Source organism: Schistocerca serialis, chromosome 2 (genome assembly GCF_023864345.2).
Source record: "Schistocerca serialis cubense isolate TAMUIC-IGC-003099 chromosome 2, iqSchSeri2.2, whole genome shotgun sequence".
Taxonomy (NCBI): domain Eukaryota; kingdom Metazoa; phylum Arthropoda; class Insecta; order Orthoptera; family Acrididae; genus Schistocerca; species Schistocerca serialis.
Genome location: NC_064639.1, coordinates 891521398 through 891544496, shown reverse-complemented (window position 1 = coordinate 891544496; position 23099 = coordinate 891521398). Strand labels below are relative to the sequence as shown.

At 38.9% G+C, this 23099-nt stretch overlaps 1 protein-coding gene across 1 annotated transcript in view; it reads right to left on the bottom strand.

Moving 5' to 3' along the window:
* The window catches only part of LOC126456501 (dynein beta chain, ciliary-like), a 186722-nt gene extending 165610 nt beyond the window's left edge, over window positions 1-21112 (bottom strand). Inside the window, exons 1-3 of the mRNA XM_050092251.1 lie at window positions 21063-21112; window positions 20588-20736; window positions 10566-10799 (exon numbers count right to left, since the gene is read on the bottom strand). Of these exons, the coding sequence (XP_049948208.1) occupies window positions 10566-10799; window positions 20588-20722 (369 nt within the window). The 5' untranslated portion in view covers window positions 20723-20736; window positions 21063-21112. The remainder of the gene's footprint in view (window positions 1-10565; window positions 10800-20587; window positions 20737-21062) is intronic.
* Between the last annotated feature and the right edge of the window lie 1987 nt (window positions 21113-23099).

The window sequence follows — 23099 nt, the reverse complement described above, 5'->3', positions numbered from 1 at the left end:
GAAACTTCTTTGAATATCCTGTTCAGAACTGTTTTTTCTACAAAATTTTTTGTACTATACAGTAGATCCACCTGCTTGGGAGAATTTGTGTGTGTTGCAAATTGCAAAACACTGTTATGCATGCTATTGCTTCTTCAGGCTTGTTAATTTCTCTATGGACATTATTTTGCTCCTCCTCCTCTTGCTTTGTACCCTCCTCAACATTTTATATGTTGCTGATGTCTATTACATCTGTTGCCAAAGTAGAAGAGAAGTGAGTAGACAGAAAGTCATCACTCTGAACATAGTCATCTGGACTACATGAAATGTTTTTCAGTTGAATTAATTCAACAACTACTGCAGGATTTTCTTGAGTTTTGATGAGTAAAGAAGCATCTTGTCCATCACTTCTAAACCCTGCTTTGTTCAAGCACTTGATGACAGCTTCGGGCTTTATTTCCCTTACTGCTAAGCCAATACAGTTTACTACATCCAGGACAGGAACTAACTGTGCAAGAGCAAACACACTTTCAGTCGCAAAGAATAAGCGACTACATCAATAATCGCCTACAATGGAACTTGAATGCATAAATAACCTCCTGGTCCATGGGTTGTGAGAGACTGGTTGAACCTGGTGGGAACTTAGTCAATTTCAATCTAACTTGACTTCTGAGTGGCAGGTTGCACTGTCTGTGGAAAGGAGAACTTAGAGATTTCCTTTTTTCATTTTGGCAATGAAAGAGCCCAGCCACTCTTCCATTGAACTATTTACAATGCACACCTTCTTATAGCTTTGTCATGCGACACGAAGTTTACTGATGTCTATATTCTCAAAGCAATGGGTTTTTGCTACCTTTCCAATCACCAGTGGCTTCTCCAGTTCACTCAACATGTTTCCACACAGCAGTACAGTGAGTCTTTCCTTGGACATTTTCCACTGATGCACTTTTCACCTTGAATTGCTAACAATTTTGAAGGGAGTGTGCGATAAAACTGTCCCATTCATTGGCAATGAACATGTCTTTTGCGTCATAATTCACAATTAGATTGTGCAGTACTTGCTTCCATTCTGGTGCTACATTTTCTTGCACATCCTTAGCTTCCCACACACTTCACTCGCCCCGACGTTGTGTCTAGCTTTGAAACTGGCCAGCCATCCTGTAGATGCCTTGAACTCCATATTCTCAAGCTCTTCATCAACTTTTGAAGCCTCACACTGCAACATGGGTCCAGGCAAATGTAAGTTGCCCACAAAGACTTTGTCTTTCTCATTCATCTCGATTACCTTAATCCTTTTGTCAAGTGTTGGGAATACATACTTTTTGTTCAAAGTCATGTTGTCACTCAAGGTGTTACAAGTCAACTGAAACTGGTAGAAAATAATGCAGGTAAGGCATTTCTTTGGAATGCTTCACCTCACCTGGTAAAACCATTGTTTAAGGGGAAAACAATCATATCTTTCACATAACAGCATTGTCAGGGCTAACTATTTTCATATTAAAAGTAGTGTCCTTTTATAGTCATGAACAGCTAAGGTATACTGTAACACAGTAGTACTGTATAACATTATCTGTGGCTATACTCTGCAAACCATTGTGACATTCATGGCAGAGGGTACATCTCACTGTACCAGTTATTGGGCGTTTTCCCATTCAATTCATGTGTGGAGTGTGGGAAAAATTATTGTTTAACACACTCTGTCTGCTGTAATTATTCCAATCTTATGTTCACGATTCCTAGGGGAGTGATACGCAGAGAGTTCAACAGACAGCAGTAAAAATATTTGATCATTTGCCCAATAACATAAAAGTGTTTGATAGGTAGTGAAGCAATGTTTAAAAAATCTAATTTAAAATCATTTCTCCTGGACAACTCCTTCTATTCCATTAACATATAATATGTTCATTAATGTCAACACTAATCCTGTAAACTGACACATTCTGCATTATTTTGATAAAAGAATTGTTCAAATGATCTATGAAACATGTAAGTAACTAACTAACTTGTCAGTAGACTTCCTCGAGATAGTTTATGTCTATCTTCAAGAGTCTGCCAGTCCAGTTCTTTCAACACCTCATCTCAGTGACACTCTCCCATGGGTCATACAAACCTGTGACCATTCAAGCTGCCCTTCTCTCTATACGTTCAATATCCACTGTTAGTCCTGTTTGGTATGTGTCCCACACATCTGAGCAATATTCTAGGATGTGTTGCAAGTGTGGATTTGTAAGCAACCTCCTTTGCAGACTGATAGCATTTCCCCTGTATTCTACGAATAAACCAAAGGCTGTTGCCTACTTTACCCACGACTGAGACTATATGAACACTCCACTTAATGACCCTACTAGGTGTTGGACCCAAGTATTTGTATGAGTTTACAGATTCAAATATGACACAATAATATTATATTCACAGGCTACTAAGTTTTCTCATTTTGCGAGGTGCTCAGTTTTACAGTTTTGAGCATTTAAAGCAAGTTACCAATCATTGCACCACTTTGAAATTTATCAAGATCTAACTAAATATTTGTACAGCTCCATTCGAACTGCACTTAGCTACAGATAATTGAATCACCTGCAAAAAGTCTGAGGCTACTATTAATATTGTCTGTAACATCATTAATACACATTATGAACAACAAGGGATCCAACACCCTCCCCAGGGATGCACCTGAAGTTACTTTTACACGTGTCGATGACTCTCCATCCAAAATAACATACTGTGACCTCCCTACCAAGAAATTCTCAATCCAGTCATGTATTTTGTCTGATACCTCATACGATCATACTTTTGATAATAAGCATAAGTGCAGTACTCTTTCGGGAATTGAGAAATACAGCAACTACCTGACTGCCTTGACCCATGTCTTTCAGGAAGCCATATGAGAAAAGTGCGACTTTGGCTTGGCTTGATTGATGTTTTCGTAATCCATACTGGTTGGCATGGAGCAGATCATTCTGTTCAAGATACCTAATTACATTTGAGCTCAGAATATGTTCTAAGATTCTACAAGAAATCGGTGTCAAGGATATTGGACGATAGTTTCATGGATCACTTCTGCTGCCCTTCTTGTAAATGGGTGTGGCCTGTGTTTTCTTCCACCTACTGGGCACAGGTTTTTGTTCAAGGGATCTATGAAAGATTACAGTCAGAAGAGACGCTAGCTCAGCCACAAATTCAGTATTAAATTTGATATGGATTCCATTGAGCCCTGGACATTTATTCACGTTTAACAATTTCAGCTGTTTCCCAACACCCTTGACACTAATATTTATTTCACTCATCTTTTCAGTTGTATGAGGATTAAATCTGGGTCATACTTGTAGGTTTACCTACGTAAAGGAACATTTGAAAACAGGGTTAAGCATTTCTGATTTTGCTTTACTACTCTCCATTTGATTTCCTGTCTTGTTTATGAGTGACTGAACAGTAATTTTGGTGCCACTAACAGCCTTTACATACAACCATAATTTCTTTGGGTTTTGTGAAAGACCATTTGACACTGTTATGCTAAGGTAGTCACTGAAGGCTTCACACAATGCTCTCTTCACTGTTACTGCATCTTTCTATCCATAGCAGTAGGCTTTGTTTGCACATATGATGCAGTAGTCTCTGTTTCTTTGTAAGTTTCTTTACAGTGACTCTATACCATGGAGGATCTCTCCCATCATGAACTGTTCTATTGGGTACATATCTATCCAATGCATAGTCAAACAATGGAAAATCCAGGATGGAATGTAAAAATTATATGAAAACGAAAGTTGCTACTCACCATACAGCAGAGATGCTGAGTCGCAGATAGACAAAACAAAAAAAGTCACAAAAAAGCTTTTGGCCAGCAAGGCCTTCATCAAAAACAGATGACAGAAACCCATACACACACTCCAGCAAATGCAACTCACACTCACAACTGCAGTCTCAGGCAACTGAAACCACACTGTGAGCAGCAGCACCAGGGTGCATGATGGAAGTGGTGACAGTGGGGATAAGGAGGAGGCTGGGTCGGCAGGGGAGGGGGGGGGGGGGGGGGGGGGGGGGGGAATAGTGGGATAGGGCTGCAGGTTACACGAAAGGGCAGGGGAGAGGTTGGAAGGAGGGGGGGGGGGGGGGGGTTAGCAGAAAAGGAGACAAGTGAAAAGATTGGGTGTGGTGGTGGAATGAGGGCTGTGCAGTGCTGGAATGGGCACAGGGAAGGCGGTGGATGAGTAAGGTCAGGGACTAACAAAGGTTGAGTAGAGGAGGGTTACTGAAACGTAGACTGTATTGCAGGGAAAGTTCCCACCTGCGCAATTCAGGAAAGCTGGTGCTGGTGGAAAGGATCCATGTGGCACAGGCTGTGAAGGAGTCATTGAAATGAAGGATGTCATGTTTGGCAGCATGCTCAGCAACAGTGTGGTCCACTTGTTTCCGGGCCACAGTTTGTTGGTGGCCATTCATTCGGACAATCAGCTTGTTTGTTGTCTTGCCATTAGGCAAGGGGTTGGGAGCAAGGGTTGTATCCGGATGGATTAATATATTGTGTAGGTTCGGTGGATGGCAGAATACCACTGTGGGAGGTGAGGAAAGGGTAGTGGGCAGAACATTTCTCATTTCAGGGCACAACGAGAGGTAGTTGAAACTCTGGCGGAGAATGTAATTCTGTTGGACCAGTCCTGGGTGGTACTGAGTTACGAGGAGAATGCTCTTCTGAGGCTGTACTGTGGGGCTTTGCAAGGTGGTGGGAGACTGGAAAGATAAGGTACAGGAGATTTGATTTTGTACAAGGTCAGGAGGATACTTATGGTCTGTGAAGGCTTCAGTGAGACCCTCAGTAAATTTCGAGAGGGACTGCTCGTCACTGCAGATGTGGAGACCACGGGTGGCTAGTCTGTGTGGAAGAGACTTCTTGGTAAGGAACAGGTGGCAGCTGTCGAAGTGAAGATATTGCAGTTGGTTTGTAGGTTTGATATGGACGGAGGTACTGATATAGCTGTCTTTAAACTGGAGGTCAACATCTACCCACCTTCCTAGATGTTGACCTCCATCTTGTCGCATCTGAAGTGACGAACAGTCCCTCTCAAAATATACAGAGGGTCTCACTGAAGCCTTCACAGACCGTAATTATCCTCCCAACCTTGTACAAAAACAAATCTCACGTACCTTATCTTTCCAGTCTCCCACCACCCTCCAAAGTCCCACTGTCCGGCCATGGAGGAGCATTCCCCTTGTAACTCAGTACCACTCAGGACTGGAGCAACTGAGTTACGTTCTCCGCCAGGGTTTCAACTACCTCTCGTCATGCCCTGAAATGAGAAATGTTCTGCCCACTATTCTTCCCATGCTTCCCACAGTGGTATTCCGACATCCACTGAACCTACACAATATACTCATCCATCCCGTCACAACCCCTGCTCCCAACCCCTTTCCTCGTGACCCATATCCCTGTAATAGACCTAGATGCAAGACCTGTCCCATGCATCCTCCCACCACCATCTACTCCAGTCCGATCACAAACATCACCTATCCCATCAAAGACCTGTGAAACCAGTCATGTGATCTACAAGCTAAGTTGCAACCAATGTGCTGCATTCTATGTAGGCAAGACAACCAACAAGCTTTCTGTCCACATGGACGGCCACCGACAAACTGTGGCTAACAAACAAGTGGCCCACCATACTGCTGGGCATGCTGCCAATCATGACATCCTTCATTTCAGTGACTGCTTCACGGCCTGTGCCATATGAATCCTTCCCACCTACACCAGCTTTTCTGAATTGTACATGTGGGAGATTTTCCCACAATACATCCTATGTTCCCGTAACCCTCCTGGCCTCAACCTTCGTTAGTCACTGTCCTAAGCCATCCAGGCCCTTCCCTGTTCCAATTCCAGCACTATACAGCCCTCATTCCACCATCGCACCCCGTCTTTTTACTTATCTCCTTTTGCACTAACACCCTCTCCACTTCTACCCTGTCCTCCGTACAACTTGCAGCACCTCACTGTCCATCACCCCTGCTCTACTATCCCTCCTCATCCCCATCCAACCTCCTCCTTACCCCCACCCAGTCGCCATTCCCATCATGCACCGGTGCCACTGCTCGCAGTGTGGTTTCAATTGTTTGAGACTCCAGTCGTGTGTGTGAGTTGCGTTTGTGTGAGTAGCAACTTTCCAGCGCTTAGTCAACTATTCTTTTAAATTTAAGCCATAGTTCCTCTCCATGCTCCTGTCCTGAGCTAAAAGTTTGATGTTCCTCATTGAGACTTGACACTACTGTTTCTTTGTCTAGTTTGCTGAATGTACAAATCTTTCTGCTTGTTTTAGTTGTTTTGTTATTCACTGTTGCTATAACTGCCTCATGATCACTGATACCAGTTTCAATGTGAGCTTCCTCAAAGAGGTTAGGTCTGTTTGATTGCCATAAGATCTAACATATTTCCATCATGAATGGGGCTCTGAACTATCTGTTTGAGATATTTTTCAGAGAAAGCATTCAGTAACATTTCACAGTATATCTTGTCATGTCCACCACTAACAAAGCTACAATAATCCCAATTGATTGCTGGATGATTAAAATCTTCTCCAGTTATTGCAGTACAATTAGGGAACTTATGCACAAGCAAACTAAGGGTTTCTCCAAGGTTTTCGGTTACGTCAAGAGGAGAATCTGGTGGTCGGTAAAAGGACTGTATTATAATTTTATGTTCATCCTTGATACTGAGTCTAGCCGAAACAATCTCACATGCAGCTTCAATTTCTATTTTGGTGGATTCGATTTTCTTGTCTACTGTGACAAATACCGTTTCCATTTCTCATTTTCCTATCCTTTCAATTGAGGTGTTTTTCTTGTTGTGAGTTGATTCTAAGTGATTGACATATTGCACAATCCAAGTCTTTACTTGTTCCCTTCTAATAACAGTTACTTTCTTTCCTGAATTTCACAGTCGCTGCCTTTCCTCTTGATGTTGTTGTCCTGCTAGGCAGTGCCGCATATTTGACTACTGACTTCTTTTCCGACTGCAGAGGGGCGAGGGCTATAAGAGACTTCTACATTTAAACAACTCACTACAAAGTCACAAAACATGGTACCTGTTATTTCCAAATCCATGTCATTCATTACACAGGATATTGTTTTCATTGACAAATTCCATAAGTTTGTCATATATAACTTTTTCTAATATTTTAGAAATGAAAGAGGAAATTGTGATGGGTCTGTAGTTATTTACATTATCTCTCTCACCTTTTATGTACTGGGATAACTTTAGATGTTCTCCATACATCAGGGAAAAGTTCCTGCTTGAAGTGAGCAGTGATATAAGTATGTAAGTATTTCAATTAGTGTGCTCTTCTTTAAGAATGTTGCTGGGACACCACTTGCATGAATATATCTCTCTCTGTGTGTGTGTGTGTGTGTGTGTGTGTGTGTGTGTGTGTGTGTGTGTGTGTGTGTGTGTTCTATTTTGGAAGAAGGACTTGGCTACCACATCTTGTGAGACAGAGGTGATGTTCACTGGCACTCTACATGCACTTACTTTATATTAATTGTCTTGGGCGTTTTTATTTAAGTTTATCATGCTAGCAGCAACACCTGTGATAAGTTGTTAAATGTGGTCACTACTTTCAAGTGATTCATTGCTTTCTTATTTTCTTGTGACAGTGTTCTATTTTTACACAATGGAAAATCCAGGATACAATGTAACTATAATATGAAAAGGAAAGTTGCTACTCACCATATAGCAGAGATGCTGAGTCACAGACAGGCACAACAAAAAGACTCTCACAATTACAACTTTCGGACTTTACGGCCTTCGTCAACAATAGACAACAGACACAAATACACACACACACACAAACACACTTACTCATGGAAACGCAACTCACACACATGACTTTTTGTTGTGCCTATCTGTGACTCAGCATCTCCACTACTTGGTAAGTACCAACTTTCCTTTTCATAATAGTGTTCTGTTTTTTTATGATTCTATATTTTCATCAGATTGACTTTTTTAATTTTAAATGTATTCATCATTATGCATTACTTTTGCTATTATTGTCATTTTTCTTAGTTTTTCGGAATATTTTGTATTAAATAATGGAAGGTCTAGGATGGAATAAAAACAATATTATGAAAACGATAGATAGCTACAAACCACGTAGAGGAGGTACTGAGTTTCAGAGAAGCACAATGAAAAAACTGCTAAGCATTTAAGCTTTTGGACAAAATGTCCTCCTTCCAAAACAGAACACAAACACGCACACACATCCAAGCAAGTACAGTTCTCACACACACACACACACACACACACACACACACACATGGTTGCCAGGGCCCGGCCAGGCACAGTATCGCTGTGTGAGTGAGTTGTGTTTCCGTGAATGTATGTGTTTGTGTTCTATTTTGATAGAAGGACTGTTTGTTCGAAAGCTTAAATTGTATGAAGGTAATCCCAAAAGTAAGGTCTCCTATTTTTTTATAAGTACAGAACTCTGTTTGTGTGGCAGTTGGTCACACTGTTACGACGAGTGCTTCACGCGCTGTGTGTAAACAAGCGGCTTTCGGCCATTAAGGCCTTCGGCAACAATAGACACACACACACACACACACACACACACACACACACACACACACGACTGCAGTCTCAGGCAAAAACCACACTGAGAGCAGTAGTACCAGTAAATGATGGGAGTGGCATCTGGGTGGGGGTAAGGAGGAGGCTGGGGTGGGGAGGGATAGTATGGTGGGGGTAGCAGACAGTGAAGTGCTACAAGCTAGACGGAGGGCAGGTGAGAGGTAGGGAGGGGGGGAAGTAACGGAAAAGGAGAGAAATAAAAAGACTGGGTGTGGTGGTGGAACGACAGCTGTGTAGTGCTGGAATTGGAACAGGGAAGGGGCTGGATGGGTGAGGTAAGTGACTAAAGGAGATTGAGGCCAGGAGAGTTACAGGAATGTAGAATGTATTGCAGGGAAAGGTCCCACCTGCGCTCATCAGAAAAGATGGTGTTGGTCGAAAGGATCCATAGGGCACAAGCTCTGAAGCAGTCATTGAAATGAAGGATATCATGTTCGGCAGCGCACTCAGCAACTGGGTGGTCCACTTGTTTCTTGGCCAAAATTTGTCGGTGACCATTCATGCAGACAGGCAGCTTGTTAGTTGTCATGCCCACAAAGAATGCAGCACAATTGTTGCAGCTTAGCTTGTAGACCACATGACTGGTTTCACAGGTAGTCCTGCCTTTGATGGGATAGCTGATGGTAGTGACTGGACAGGATGCTGTAAGTTACTCAATAATACAAAAGCTCTGCCACACTGTGTAAGAGCAGTTCCATTAGGTGTTATGAATATATCAGCTGTTCCATATACCATGTACATAACACATGTGTAAACACTTCAGTCTTTATATCATTATTCACCTGCTCTATACTGTATATGATACATGGAATAGCTGTGAATTTATCAGCTGTTCACTTCAGGGTTTACATCATTATCTCTACAGCTCTGTAATGTAGATGGTACATGGAATAGCTCATAAATTCACAACACCTAGTGCAACAGCTCTTACACAGATGGCACAGCTTTATATTGGGTTGGGTTGTTTGGGGAAGGAGACCAGACAGCGAGGTCATCGGTCCATCGCATTAGGGAACGAAGTCAGCCGTGCCCTTTCAAATGAACCATCCTGGCATTTGCCTGGAGCGATTTAGGGAAATCACGGAAAACCTAAATCAGGACGGCCGGACACGGGCAGCTTTATATTATTGGGTGGGTTAGAACATCCCATAATGCTTGAAAATGAGAACATGCCTAAATTGTTTTGGTAATAAATAATGTTTTAACAGCCAAAAGTGGATGATTTCACTAAAAATAATTTTTATACTGAAATATAAATGATTGTAGGAGTCTATCTAAAATACAGTGGGTGGTAGAGACAAATTGTTTGCATATTTTGAATCAGCGTGTTTCACTTATCTCAGAACAAGTGATGGATACCAAGATATCACCAATTATTAAAATTTGTTTTCCAGTTTTATGATCAGTTCAACCCTCCTTCTTGAAAATAGGAATGACCTGTGCTTTTTTTCCAGTCAAGTTTTGAGTCCAAACAAGTTGTTTATAGATATAAAATTTCTGCTTATTATTTTAACCAAAATACTTGAGTAACCTTTTTATCAACAAAATAGATAAATTTCATTTTGTTTACAGAATTCCACTACAGCTAAGAGAGAAAATTCAGTTCTGTAATAGCACTCTCAATTTCAAAGTGACTATTTTTGATTAAATTGTACGTTATTATTCACTGCTCAATAAGATACAAAAAATAAAGTAGCTCATTTTGTGACCACTGATGATAATGTTAGAAGTTCTTGGGTATTGATAGCACATTCTGCATACAGAATCTTCCAGTCCAACTTAAAGACTTTACGCTGAGGCCTTCTTCCATGAAATTGAACCACGCAGGCAAGCACAGCAAGCAGACCAAAGTACCAGATTATAAGAGTGAGTGTGATGCAGCACCAATATCCAAGAACTTTCAGTTTCAAAGTAGCTCACTGCTTTCATCTAAGTCACATTATTTTTTAACTAAAAAATATTTTACGCACCATCTTACCTCTGCAACTAAAACAGATAACTCATCAATAGGTTTCGATGACATATCTCCACAAAGCAATACTTTCTGATAGTTCTGAGATGTTACTGGCTCTTTGTAACATTTGATAAAATAACAACATTTTGTTTTACTGTTAACTGGGAAACTGTTGATAGGTATAAGCTGTCCAGCAGTATTGACTGTGACAATTAACAAATATTCTGTTGTCTTATCCAAGAAATCCATCACAATTTTCTGTAACAAAATAAGAGCGGAAAGAAATGTAATACAAGTTCAACAGATGTCAATACTTTCTGACTTAAATGAGTGACTACAGCATTGGCATTGACATAAAACAGCTGCAACCACCTACCATAAAAATCAGCAAACTACAGAAAAAATAGCTTTTTGTACAGCTCTCACTTAGAATGAAATGTTAAAGACTGTCATTATTGGAGGAAACAGTTTTCATAGCTTAGTGATAAAGTGACCACAAAAATGTCTCCATTTATTCATTCCTCATGTTCTGTACATATCCCAATAGGAAGGTCCTGCCTCTTAAGCCGAAGTCACTAACTTATGCTTTCATGATGGAGTTAGACTCAGAGGTATGTTGATCCGAAGCCCAGTGGTGGAAATTTTTTACTGTCAGTATTTGGCCAGCAGGTAGATGAGGGGTAGTGGTGTAAAATTCCTGATCACCAGTATCTGCACCAATGTCTTGCATTAAATTTCCATCCACGCTGCAGTGTCTCATAAAGTAAGCGACACACAATACTGTTGATGATGACCCATCCAGCAGATTGGGACGCTAAACTCAACGGATCGCTTGGTGCTATTCGAAAGGAGTATGCTGTGTGCCAGCACTGGGTTTCATCCTTTTTGTTCACTTCATCCACAAACCGAATACTACACTTACGAGACTCAACACAGTCATCAAGTCAACATGGATACACACTTGACACTACATAACAGCTCAGAGGAAGGCAACAGCAAACCACCTACACTAGGACCTCACCTAGGAGTGGAATGCAGGATTCTTGCATATGTTCCCCCGCACTCGTTCTGTAAGAATGGGACTACTTTGGCTTGACAACAAGAATGAGCTGCTTTCAGGGAATTGAAATAAAATTGAAATAACCCAAGGCATGCATGAAAAAAGAGAAACTGAATCTGCACACTGTATTAACAATAAACTATCACTAAATTCTTAATACTAATTGTTCTCATCCCAGCTAAATGTAACCTAGTCAATTACTTTAAAAAACTGCTCCTCCCTCGGTTTTATTAGATGACATCTGTATATCTCCTACTCGTAGCTTTTTTTTTTTCTTTGGAAAAATACACTATTATTTTTTGAATAAAAAACTTACCTTCATTTGTAACAACAGATACCTGTTTACAATACACTGCTGTAAGTCGCACATCTAAACATTGGCATTTACAATGCAGCCAACTGGAAATTTTAATCCTTTAATCCAGATGCATAGATTATTTGTAGACTGGGTGGCTAAATGATGCAAGCTTTTAATTTTCTTCTGGATTTTCTTTTCCTTCTGATCTTGCTTTATGTTAGACTGGAGCTTGTTGAAAAACTTTCCACCAAGGTCTGAAAGTGCATTCTGATTCTATACAATGAGACAAACTCTACATGAAAATTAGTTTTCTGTACAGTATTTTGATTGTGCAAATCCCATTTCGGCCGAAACTAAATATTATTAGAAGCCATATGCAATATTAAGCAAAAAAGTTCTGATAAACATGTGTAACAATGGCAAGGTCCTTACAGAGGCATCCACAACATGTGCTGTTATATTCTTTACATATTGTAATATTCTCACTGCTCCCTTCTATAATATAAACACTTTCCAAACTTCAGCTTCATGTCCTAGATATTAATTTATTAAGACAACAGGAAATGAAAATATGGAAAATTAACCAACACTCTAGCCTTCTTATCAACACTATGAAAAATACTTGTAACATTAGCATTTCTCTGCATTGACTGCATTTCACTTGTTATTAAGGATGATCCCAAGGAATTTTACAAAAAGTGTTTCACTTAGCGTATGACCATTTATTTTTATATCTGTAATCAGAAGATATTTTTGTCTTGTATGAAGTTGGATTATATAAGTCTGTGTGAATTAGGACTTAAATTGTTGACTATGAACCACATGTAGTCCTGTTCGACTAACATTTGGGTTATGTCTGGCAAAGATTGATTTCATGCCCTGGATTTCATGCTTATATAATCAGCAAAAATTACAGTTTTTGACTGTGCTTTAAATCTGTTTGGAAGATCATTTCTATAGGTCAAAATAAGCAACAAACCTAATACCAAACCTTGTAAGACCTCACAAGTAGTGTCCTCCATTCTAATATTAGCTTTATCCCTGGGAGACAGTTTGTTAATGTGACTTATTGCTTTTTGATATGAAAGCAAGAATTCACCCATACTAAAGGGGTGCCACTGATCACAAAATATTTTATTTGACAAGTACTTTATGGTCCACACTGTCATGGTCTCACAACACTTCAACATAATAATTTTCCTGTTTAGCTGTGCCAGGACTTCATTTATGAAGTCTTGTATAGCTTTCTCCGTGCAGAATCCTTTACAAAATCCAAAGTGAGAGTCAGTTAACAAGTACTGCTCAGAAAAATGAGACAGTATTCAATAATTAATCATTTTGTAAAAACTTTTGGAAAAACTGGAAGGAATAAAATAGCTGTGTAATTATAATGTGGTTTGAGTATGTACAGTTGTATATACAGCTGTTACTATAGCTTATTTAATTCTCAACAAATATCCACTGAGCTACTGATGATAGTGCTATCAAGTCAGCCAAAGGTATCATCATTTCTTAGTGTCATAACACAATTTTTATTCCCCTTAGAGGTTGTATTTTCTTAATCCAAAATCTATTAGCACGGGATGGCATATCTGTCAAAGTAAATCTAATGCATCTCTTTGTAATTGATCATTCATATGTGAATACAGAAGGACCTCCAGTACCATTCTACTGTAAGGCTGTGTATACCATTTGTGAGCAAGATCTTGTTCTGTACTGCTCAGCCTGTTGGCGCCTCCTTGGGGTAACCTAATGATACCCCATCTGAGCAAACATGTCATTCTGGATTTAATTTTAAAAAAAAAGCATTCACACTAACAACTGTAACTTCTCGGTTTAGAAAATGTGTAATTTATCGACTTAATATCAACATCTTCAATGAGTTGGATTTCCTCATGTTTGCGGTTTCAGATGGTGTGCCTGATCCGATAGAACCACTGGATTCAGATACATGTGTGATCCCTCCAAGAAGACGATATCTGGGAGACAATTTGCAAGATGTTGAGGCAGCCAGTTGCAGTTTATATACTAGAAGCTATAGCAAATCATATATCTTAGTGAAGGATTTTAGTTGTATTCCAAAAGCTCCTACAAAAACAAAAAACAACAAAAACAACTGGACATTTTAAAGGGAGAAGCATCATATTGACTTCAACAGCTAAAAAAATGTCTATTGAAGAAAAAACTTCAAGGAAAATGGTAAAGTTAGAAGTAAATGAGAAGAAAGCATGACAATAACCAACAAGCAGAAAATTAAACACAAGCAGAAAACTAAGCAGCGTGATAGTAAAAGGGCTTCAGACATAAGTGATGAAGTGTCATCCAGTAAATCAGAGGAGAGTTCATCACTAGAGATTTTTAATTTGAAATGGGATGTTGTGATTGTTGTCTATATTTTGGTAAAACTCAAAATTAGCTATTTTTAGTACTAAAGTGTTGAAGGCAGTAGATGGTGATGATGAATATGAGGTCTCATACATTTAGTGGGAGGAGGATTACAAAAACACATTTTATATCCCTAGTAGCAGAAGACATGGCTTGTGTATCACATTAAGGGCACATTAAGGGCATTGCGATGATTCTGCCTCTAGCATTGCCGATAGCTACAATTATAACTTCATTTGTTAATTGGCTGCCAAATGATATTTGTTTTATTCCAAAATATTGACAATGAATTATTCTTTTAAATAAATACAAACTTTGTTGTGTAAGAAATAATTTCTACAAAATCATCAAAAATGTCATTTTTATTTCACAGTACACTACTCTCGCCTGCATTATACTCGTGTTCAATGTATTGCAGTCTGACATAAAGGTCTTACTTATGTAATGCCACACCTTAAAGATAAACTAAAGGAATATCAACTGAAAACTATTTCTACTATCTTGCTTTTTTAAATGTAAATATTTCTCCATAGTCATTTAGGAATGACACACTATATGTGTAATTTTTGTTATTACCACTTTGTAAATGAATACAATAGCCCACCTTATCACTGAAATTTTTATGCTCAGTTTAATTACATACTTTAAGTTCAAGACATTTATAACTTATGTTGTGGAATAGCTGCAATTTATGATTTTATTGTTTAATTCTTCAGCTTCATGGTAGCAAATGCTTAAGTTTGTAATTATTAACCTATTTTGTTCCTGTAAGCATGTTATTTACTACAGTTAGTAATTATTAGCTTAGGCCTATTTAGTTAATTTTCAACTTTTTTTTACTTCATGTAACATGAATCTTTCCCTTTGAAGCAATTATTTTATTTACCAGATCAACGGATAGGAATAAACAAATAAATAAGAAATTATGTAATAGCCACTTTGTGAGTAGATTTCTTATCTATCCAATTACATTATATTCTCAAAAACTGGTTATTGTTGTTTATAAATTACATAACAAGCCACTTTTACACCAAACAAATTACATTTCTAAACAGAAATTCTTTAAATCTGGAGTTGCTATAAGAGTCTATTTCATTGGCTTACTTCCAAATTTTGCTTTGCTGCCTGTTAGAAAATTAATATTATTGAATAAGCAGTCACAGATTTTGATAGCCATATTATTCAACCCTTTCCAAGACAAGGTCAATTTTTTACTTATAGTTATTTTTGCTTCAAGAACATACTGTAATTTTGGATGTCATCATTTTCTCTATACTCTAAGGAATTATTAACAAGAAATCATATAACAATAGTTAAAATACTAAACTCTTTAAACAGTTGTTTACAAGTTTCATGCACCTCCTGACCTCCTGAGGAAACTATAACATGATAACTGATCCGTACCTTATCTACTAGTAATGATACATTATTCACTGTTTGAAAGCCATTGGGGTCATTCTACAGGCTGCAAGAAAGTACTTAAAAAAAAAAAAAATAAATAAATTAAAAAAAAAACATGTAGGAATGACGACAATTTTCAGTCAGCCGTCTCACATATGTGAAAGAAAATCATGACGCGTTCAGCAACTGGAGTGACATCCACAATTATAACATGCACAATGGTAAGAAAGATGCAGACATGCAAAGCTGTTGATGCTCCATTACATGGGACAGTTTTCCAGCAGTGGCCATTAAAATGTTCGTCCATCTAAATACTGAAATGGAATTTGTGAAGTTTCGGGGAAAGATGTGGCACAATCTTCACCAAAAGCCACTACACAGTTTGAACGAGTTTTCTGACGCTGAAACAGAAAATTGGACTGCCTCAACAGTCCACCACTAAGCCTATATGAAATCAATTGAACATATAATGGTCAAAAAATTCCCACTCTATATGTGATTAAGTGTTATGCTATATTTGTGCTAAACTGTCTACATTCTTATACTAATTTGTTCTTGTATTATAATGCTTGTGTAATGTTAACATTGACGGAGTCTATCCACTCATAATTGATTACGTTATACTATGTAAACATATTAAAGACAGGGTTAGGTGCTGGAATATGGATTTTCGCTACTCTGACCACAAATGCCAGCTTGTAGAGTATGTAAACAAAAGCATCCCAAAAATGACAAAAGTTATCGAAAATAAAAGAATCCTACAAGAGGGTAACAGCCGTGCCCTAAGAAATAAATTAGCTATAGAGGACTGGGATCTGGTTTACCAGACTGAAGGATCTGAAAACAAATGGGCCAAATTCTATGATACTATGCTAAGACACTTTGACTGATGCCGCCCTGTTAAGAAAATACAAAGAGTGTTCACCCATAACCAAAACGCAAAAACCAACAGACTGATACTTCCAGCAAATACGATAAAACTCAGGCAAAACATCGAGGACCTGGATGTGTTATACAAGTCAACAAACCTGCAGGTTTTTAAGGCCAAGTACAACGAAGCCAAGAAAATCTTTAAGAAAGAGCTTTCAAATCTAAGAAAACAGATATACAGCAGTGAAATAGCTCAATCAGACAATATAGCCAAGATCTCATGGAGAATTGTAAATCAATCTCGCAAAGCCACACCGAAGCCAGAAACTGAAATTGTAAATATAAGACATGAAGGAAACACAATGAAAGATCTTAATAAAGTCTGCAATGTTTTCAATAAATACTTCATATCTGCAGCTGTTAGTCCAGTTAATAACACAATTGTGAGTAGTGAGGTAAAGCTCTGTCCCTTTGAAGAGCCACCTTTTGAATTCAAACAAGTAAGTGAAAAAGAAATAGGCAGGATAATAAATAACCTAAAGAATAAGTTCTCACATGGATGGGACGGTTTGAGTAGTATCGTGATTAAAAAATGTAATAAGGAATTAGTTAAAATAATCACCCACCTGGTAAACTGCAGTATTAGAGAACGTACATTTCCAAATGTATTGAAATGGAGCACAGTTAAACCAGTGCATAAAAAAGGATCCAAGGAAGAGGTTTCAAATTTGAGGCCCACATCATTAATACCTGTCTTCAGCAAAGTATTTGAAGTTGTGCTGCTGACACAATTTAGTGACTATTTCTTGAAAAATAAGTTCCTAACAGAGACACAACATGGATTCCGAAAAGATCATAGTACTATCACAGCAATTACGGAATTTCTTCACAAAACGTATGGTGCCCTTGATCAAGGAATGCAAACAGCTGGCATATTTCTAGACCTTACTAAGGCATTTGACTCGGTAAACCATGAGTTCCTTTTAAGTAAACTTGAGTCATACAATGTAAATGCTGCATCCATGCAATTGCTGGCTACAGATTTATTTAACCGCAAGCAGTGTACAAAGCTGACTTACAAAATCAATAATCAGATCATTAATTTCCAGTCCAAATATGAGGCAGTCACACAAGGTGTACCCCAGGGCTCAATTTTGGGCCCTTTCCTTTTCCTAGTGTACATAAATGATATAGAGCAACCTTTCGACTCCCAATTGGTAACCTATGCAGACAATACCTCACTGTTATTTCTTGGTAAATAAAATCACGAGTTAACGTTATTAGCAACTGAGGGACTAAGTCAAATAACTACTTATTTCCAAGATCAAGGTTTGAAAGTTAATATCAGTAAATCTCAGTTATTGCCATTTAAACTTACAAACTCACACCAAAGGATTGGAAAAGGGCACAGGTCATCCCCGTTTTCAAGAAGGGACGTCGAGCAGATGTGCAGAACTATAGACCTATATCTCTAACGTCGATCAGTTGTAGAATCTTGGAACACGTATTGTGTTCGAGTATAATGACTTTTCTGGAGACTAGAAATCTACTCTGTAAGAATCAGCATGGGTTTCGAAAAAGACGGTCATGTGAAACCCAGCTCGTGCTATTCGTCCACGAGACTCAGAGGGCGATAGATACGGGTTCACAGGTAGATGCCGTGTTTCTTGACTTCCGCAAGGCGTTCGATACAGTTCCCCACAGTCGTTTAATGAACAAAGTAAGAGCATATGGACTATCAGACCAATTGTATGATTGGATTGAGGAGTTCCTAGATAACAGGATGCAGCATGTCATTCTCAATGGAGAGAAGTCTTCCGAAGTAAGAGTGATTTCAGGTGTGCCGCAGGGGAGTGTCATAGGACCGTTGCTATTCACAATATACATAAATGACCTTGTGGATGACATTGGAAGTTCACTGAGGCTTTTTGCGGATGATGCTGTGGTGTATCGAGAGGTTGTAACAATGGAAAATTGTACTGAAATGCAGGAGGATCTGCAGCGAATTGACGCATGGTGCAGGGAATGGCAATTGAATCTCAATGTAGACAAGTGTAATGTGCTGCGAATACACGGAAAGATAGATCCTTTATCATTTAGCTACAAAATAGCAGGTAAGCAACTGGAAGCAGTTAATACCATAAATTATCTGGGAGTACGCATTAGGAGTGATTTAAAATGGAATGATCATATAATGTTGATCGTCGGTAAAGCAGATGCCAGACTGAGATTCATTGGAAGAATCCTAAGGAAATGCAATCCAAAAACAAAGGAAGTAGGTTACAGTACGCTTGTTCGCCCACTGCTTGAATACTGCTCAGCAGTGTGGGATCCGTACCAGATAGGGTTGATAGAAGATATAGAGAAGATCCAACGGAGAGCAGGGCGCTTCGTTACAGGATCATTTAGTAATCGCGAAAGTGTTACGGAGATGATAGATAAACTCCAGTGGAAGACTCTGCAGGAGAGATGCTCAGTAGCTCGGTACGGGCTTTTGTCAAAGTTTCGAGAACATACCTTCACCGAAGAGTCAAGCAGTATATTGCTCTCTCCTACGTATATCTCGCGAAGAGACCATGAGGATAAAATCAGAGAGATTAGAGCCCACACAGAGGCATACCAACAATCCTTCTTTCCACGAACAATACGAGACTGGAATAGAAGGGAGAACCGATAGAGGTACTCAAGGTACCCTCCGCCACACACCGTCAGGTGGCTTGCGGAGTATGGATGTAGATGTAGATGTAGATGAAACCTCTATCAGTAACATAGGTGGAATTAAAGTAGTGGACACAGAAGGCTGCAGATTTCTAGGTATTCACCTAGATGAAAATCTAAGATGGGTAAACCATATCAAATTTTTATGCAATAAAATCAGCAGTTCATTACATCTAATCAGCCAGTTATCAAAAGTAGTCCCACATCAGGCATTAAAAACAATTTACTATGGAACCATTTTGGCACAGATTAATTATGGGATAGAGATATGGGGTTTTGCTGCCGACATACATATGAACAGAATATTTAACCCTTACAGAAAAGAGCAATCCGAATTATCCATGGATTAGGGTATAGAGATTCATGCAGGGAAATCTTTGTTCATCATAAATACTTCACAGTCTACTCACTGTATCTTTACAAATTAATTATATTTTTGTGACACATCCAAACAAAGCAACAAAGTGCTCTGATATGCATGCCTATAATACAAGAAATAAAGACTGCTACTACAGGCAAAGAACAAAATTAAAAACAACAGACCATAGTCCATGCATTAGTGGTCAAATATGGCACAACAGATTACCGAGCTCTATAAGGTGCCACAAAGGGAACTTATTCAAAGTGAAACTGAAATATTTCTTGATTGACAAGTGTTTATATTCTTTAAGTGAATATTAATATTAAACTAAAATAAATTATTTGGTGTCTCCATGCAAAAAAAATACAATAAATAAATAAATAACGCTGCTACAGTAATAAATGGTAACGATCCTAGTACATTCTTACTGCGCACTTTTTAACAATGAAAACTATACTTCTAAATCGATAGGTTATCTCAAAATATAATTATAGGAGAGATTACTGAATGAAATACGGTGAGTCTGCTAAATTACAGATTTCTTTCTCTCCAAAACAACGTCTAGATGTGGATCGTCTAGGATGTTTAAGCAAATATATATATATTTTTCTATTTAAACTCTTATCGATACGTACAACCAAAAATTCTACACTTTCTATCTTGGTTAATAATTCTTCCTCGTGCTTTAACTGCAGCATTGGTGTTGTACGCCTCGTTTGCATTATATTACATTGTTGTTTGCGCAATGCGGGGTGTATCTGCTCTCATTAATAGAAAAAATTAATATGACAATTCAATTAAAATTTTAATCGCTAATCAAATTACCCATATTCACAAATTCTGGAATCACGTTCGGTGTACCCAGTACACAGTATCGTTCAGCATCCATTTCTTATAAAACACCGAGCGACATATGAAACAGTACACCAAGCTAATTTGAACTTTTCTCTTACATTCGTGTCTTCGTTGCTCAACATTTTCGTCCATTTTTCGGATTTTATTCTCAGCGATCTTGCGAGATACGCAAAGATGAAGTCCAATCGCGGATCTTCGTCATCTTCCTTTTTCTCTTCCTTCGCCTCACTCATTGTGCAGTTGACACCTGTTAAAATAATTTGTATTTCAATACCTAATCACACACATAACCAAAGATTAATTACTTCCTTAAGTACCCAAAATAAAGTGCGAATATCGCAACTGACAACAAAGATACATTGTTGTGATAGTACCAGCCACTTCCATGAAATACATATTTAACAAGAATACTAACCAGAAGCGTTCGTCGATTAAATTTTACCGCTTTCTTCACGCTACCTAATCAATTTTTTCGTTCCAACCACACAAACATACGTATATTTCACTACATCGTCCTTACTCAGTAGCGCAAGGTGTTAGGTCGATAGCAGTCGCTATGGCGATTCGATTTACCTGTACTATTTACGGAGGTGTTGGTCTTGCAATATCAGCAGTACCTCCACTGACCTTGTGCGGCTGACATTCAATTGCTCTCATTCCTCGTGCTTTAATATCTATTTCTAGCACGGCATACAACTAGCATATGTCCAAATTCCTGTACAATTGATCGATTTTTTGCATTTTATCGAATGGACAGTCCGTTAATAACAACGAGTTTTTTTAAGTCCCATAGTGCTCAGAGCCATTTTTGAACAACGAGTTTTACAGAAATAAAAATGGAAATTACTAATGAGGGGGAAACACGGATGTGCATTTCGCCACAGAAGAGGAAATAGAGGGCATTTTCGAATTTATTAGTTTTCAGAAAAGATCTGACTGATAAGTGGCAAAAGTATCGAAAGCCCACATGCACACAAACTCTTACACCATGATTCGGAACATCATTCGTGACAGAATAGTAGGATTGTAAAACTTTAGAGGAAATGATGGAGAAATACTGTATCCGTAAACTGAAATTACTTGGGAAGATGTGGCACATCTTAAACAATGGTTCGCTGTTCGTTCTAGGACCTAGAACATACGAAGTGCACTGCGACTGTCAAGTAAAGGTTCATACAGCCTTTTACGAAACCCAGAATATTTTTATTTTTCATTAAATGTCTTACTGACCGTATAGGGAAGTTTGTGGAAAAATGTCATGTCACTGTAGTGTACTACAAATCCGCAAGCAAGCCAGAAGAATGTTTCACGTCGGCAATATATGCTCGCCAGTCGCTACAAAATACCGGAGTGGACCATACAGAATGTCGTGTGGTTGTATGTACATTGTATGTACATGTATGTGGACAGGACTCCTACGAAGAGAACGGCTGCTGCTGAGGAGAAACATGTATATCAACTGTAGTGGAACACGATTTGCGGTCAGGAAGCTACAGGATTTTGTTCGTAAGACCGAGTTCCTGGCAGCTACTTCAGTGACGGGCTACACAAAGACGCTATACAGATTGCTAAACAGGATAATATCGGCAGCCGCAAAGAGGAAGTCTTAGGTTGCCAATAATCACATACAGATTCCCTAATCTGTGAATTATGCTGAAGTATGTCTCATACAAGGAAGTAAAATAGGAAGAATTGACATTACCAGATCTCTCTTTGAAGTAAGCATTGCCATTTCTACAGGCATTCAGGGAAGAGCAAACTATAAAGAGACCGTTGTAGGTCGAGTGAATGTAGGCTCTCACAGCATACTACGGATGAAAACTCTCGGGAAGTATAAAATTCCGATTTGCACCATTCGTCTTAGTCTCAGTCATACACATCCTCATCAGGGTTTGAGAACACACAAGGCGAGGTTTTCCGCATAAAATTCCATGTCTACAACGAAGGAGCAAGCAAACTTGTTTCACTGCAGCCTTGTCCTGCAGCACGGAATATAACGAGGCGCCGGTCTGGCACTGATATAAACTGATCGCCTCAGTATGCATTCCGCTCAAGTTTAAAACCATAACGGCGTAGTTCAGCGTCAAGCAAACCACCGAGACGACCAACAGCGCCACCGTTCAGCGGCTGTGGCCGCGCGTCAAACGGCTCATAAGCCTGTAGCATTCGCCATTGACAGCGCTTTTAAAATGCACTGCTAAGTGGCTACGCCTAAAGAGACCCTAATTGGTACTGACTAGTAGTGGATGTACCCATAGTCAGTTGTGAACAACTATTTAATCATTTTCCGAAAAACAAACATAAGTCTTCATTGTCGCCCCCTTCATTGTGACACCGTCCGGCTCAGGTCCCGGATACACTCTTTGTTACATTCTTTTTGAACTTACTGCCCGTTTCAGCTGTTGAAACAGATGTTTCTTGCTGAAACAGATATTGCACATCCCTGCATTACCAAACAAACAGAAGTATTGTGCCAGAGCGACACAAACATCCGACAATAGACCCGATTATTCCACATGTCAAGATCTCGCCGGGAAACCCTGAAGAGTTGCATTTAAGTTATTTCAATGCCCATCATTTATCAAGTAAATAAAAAATTGCTGTTTGGAT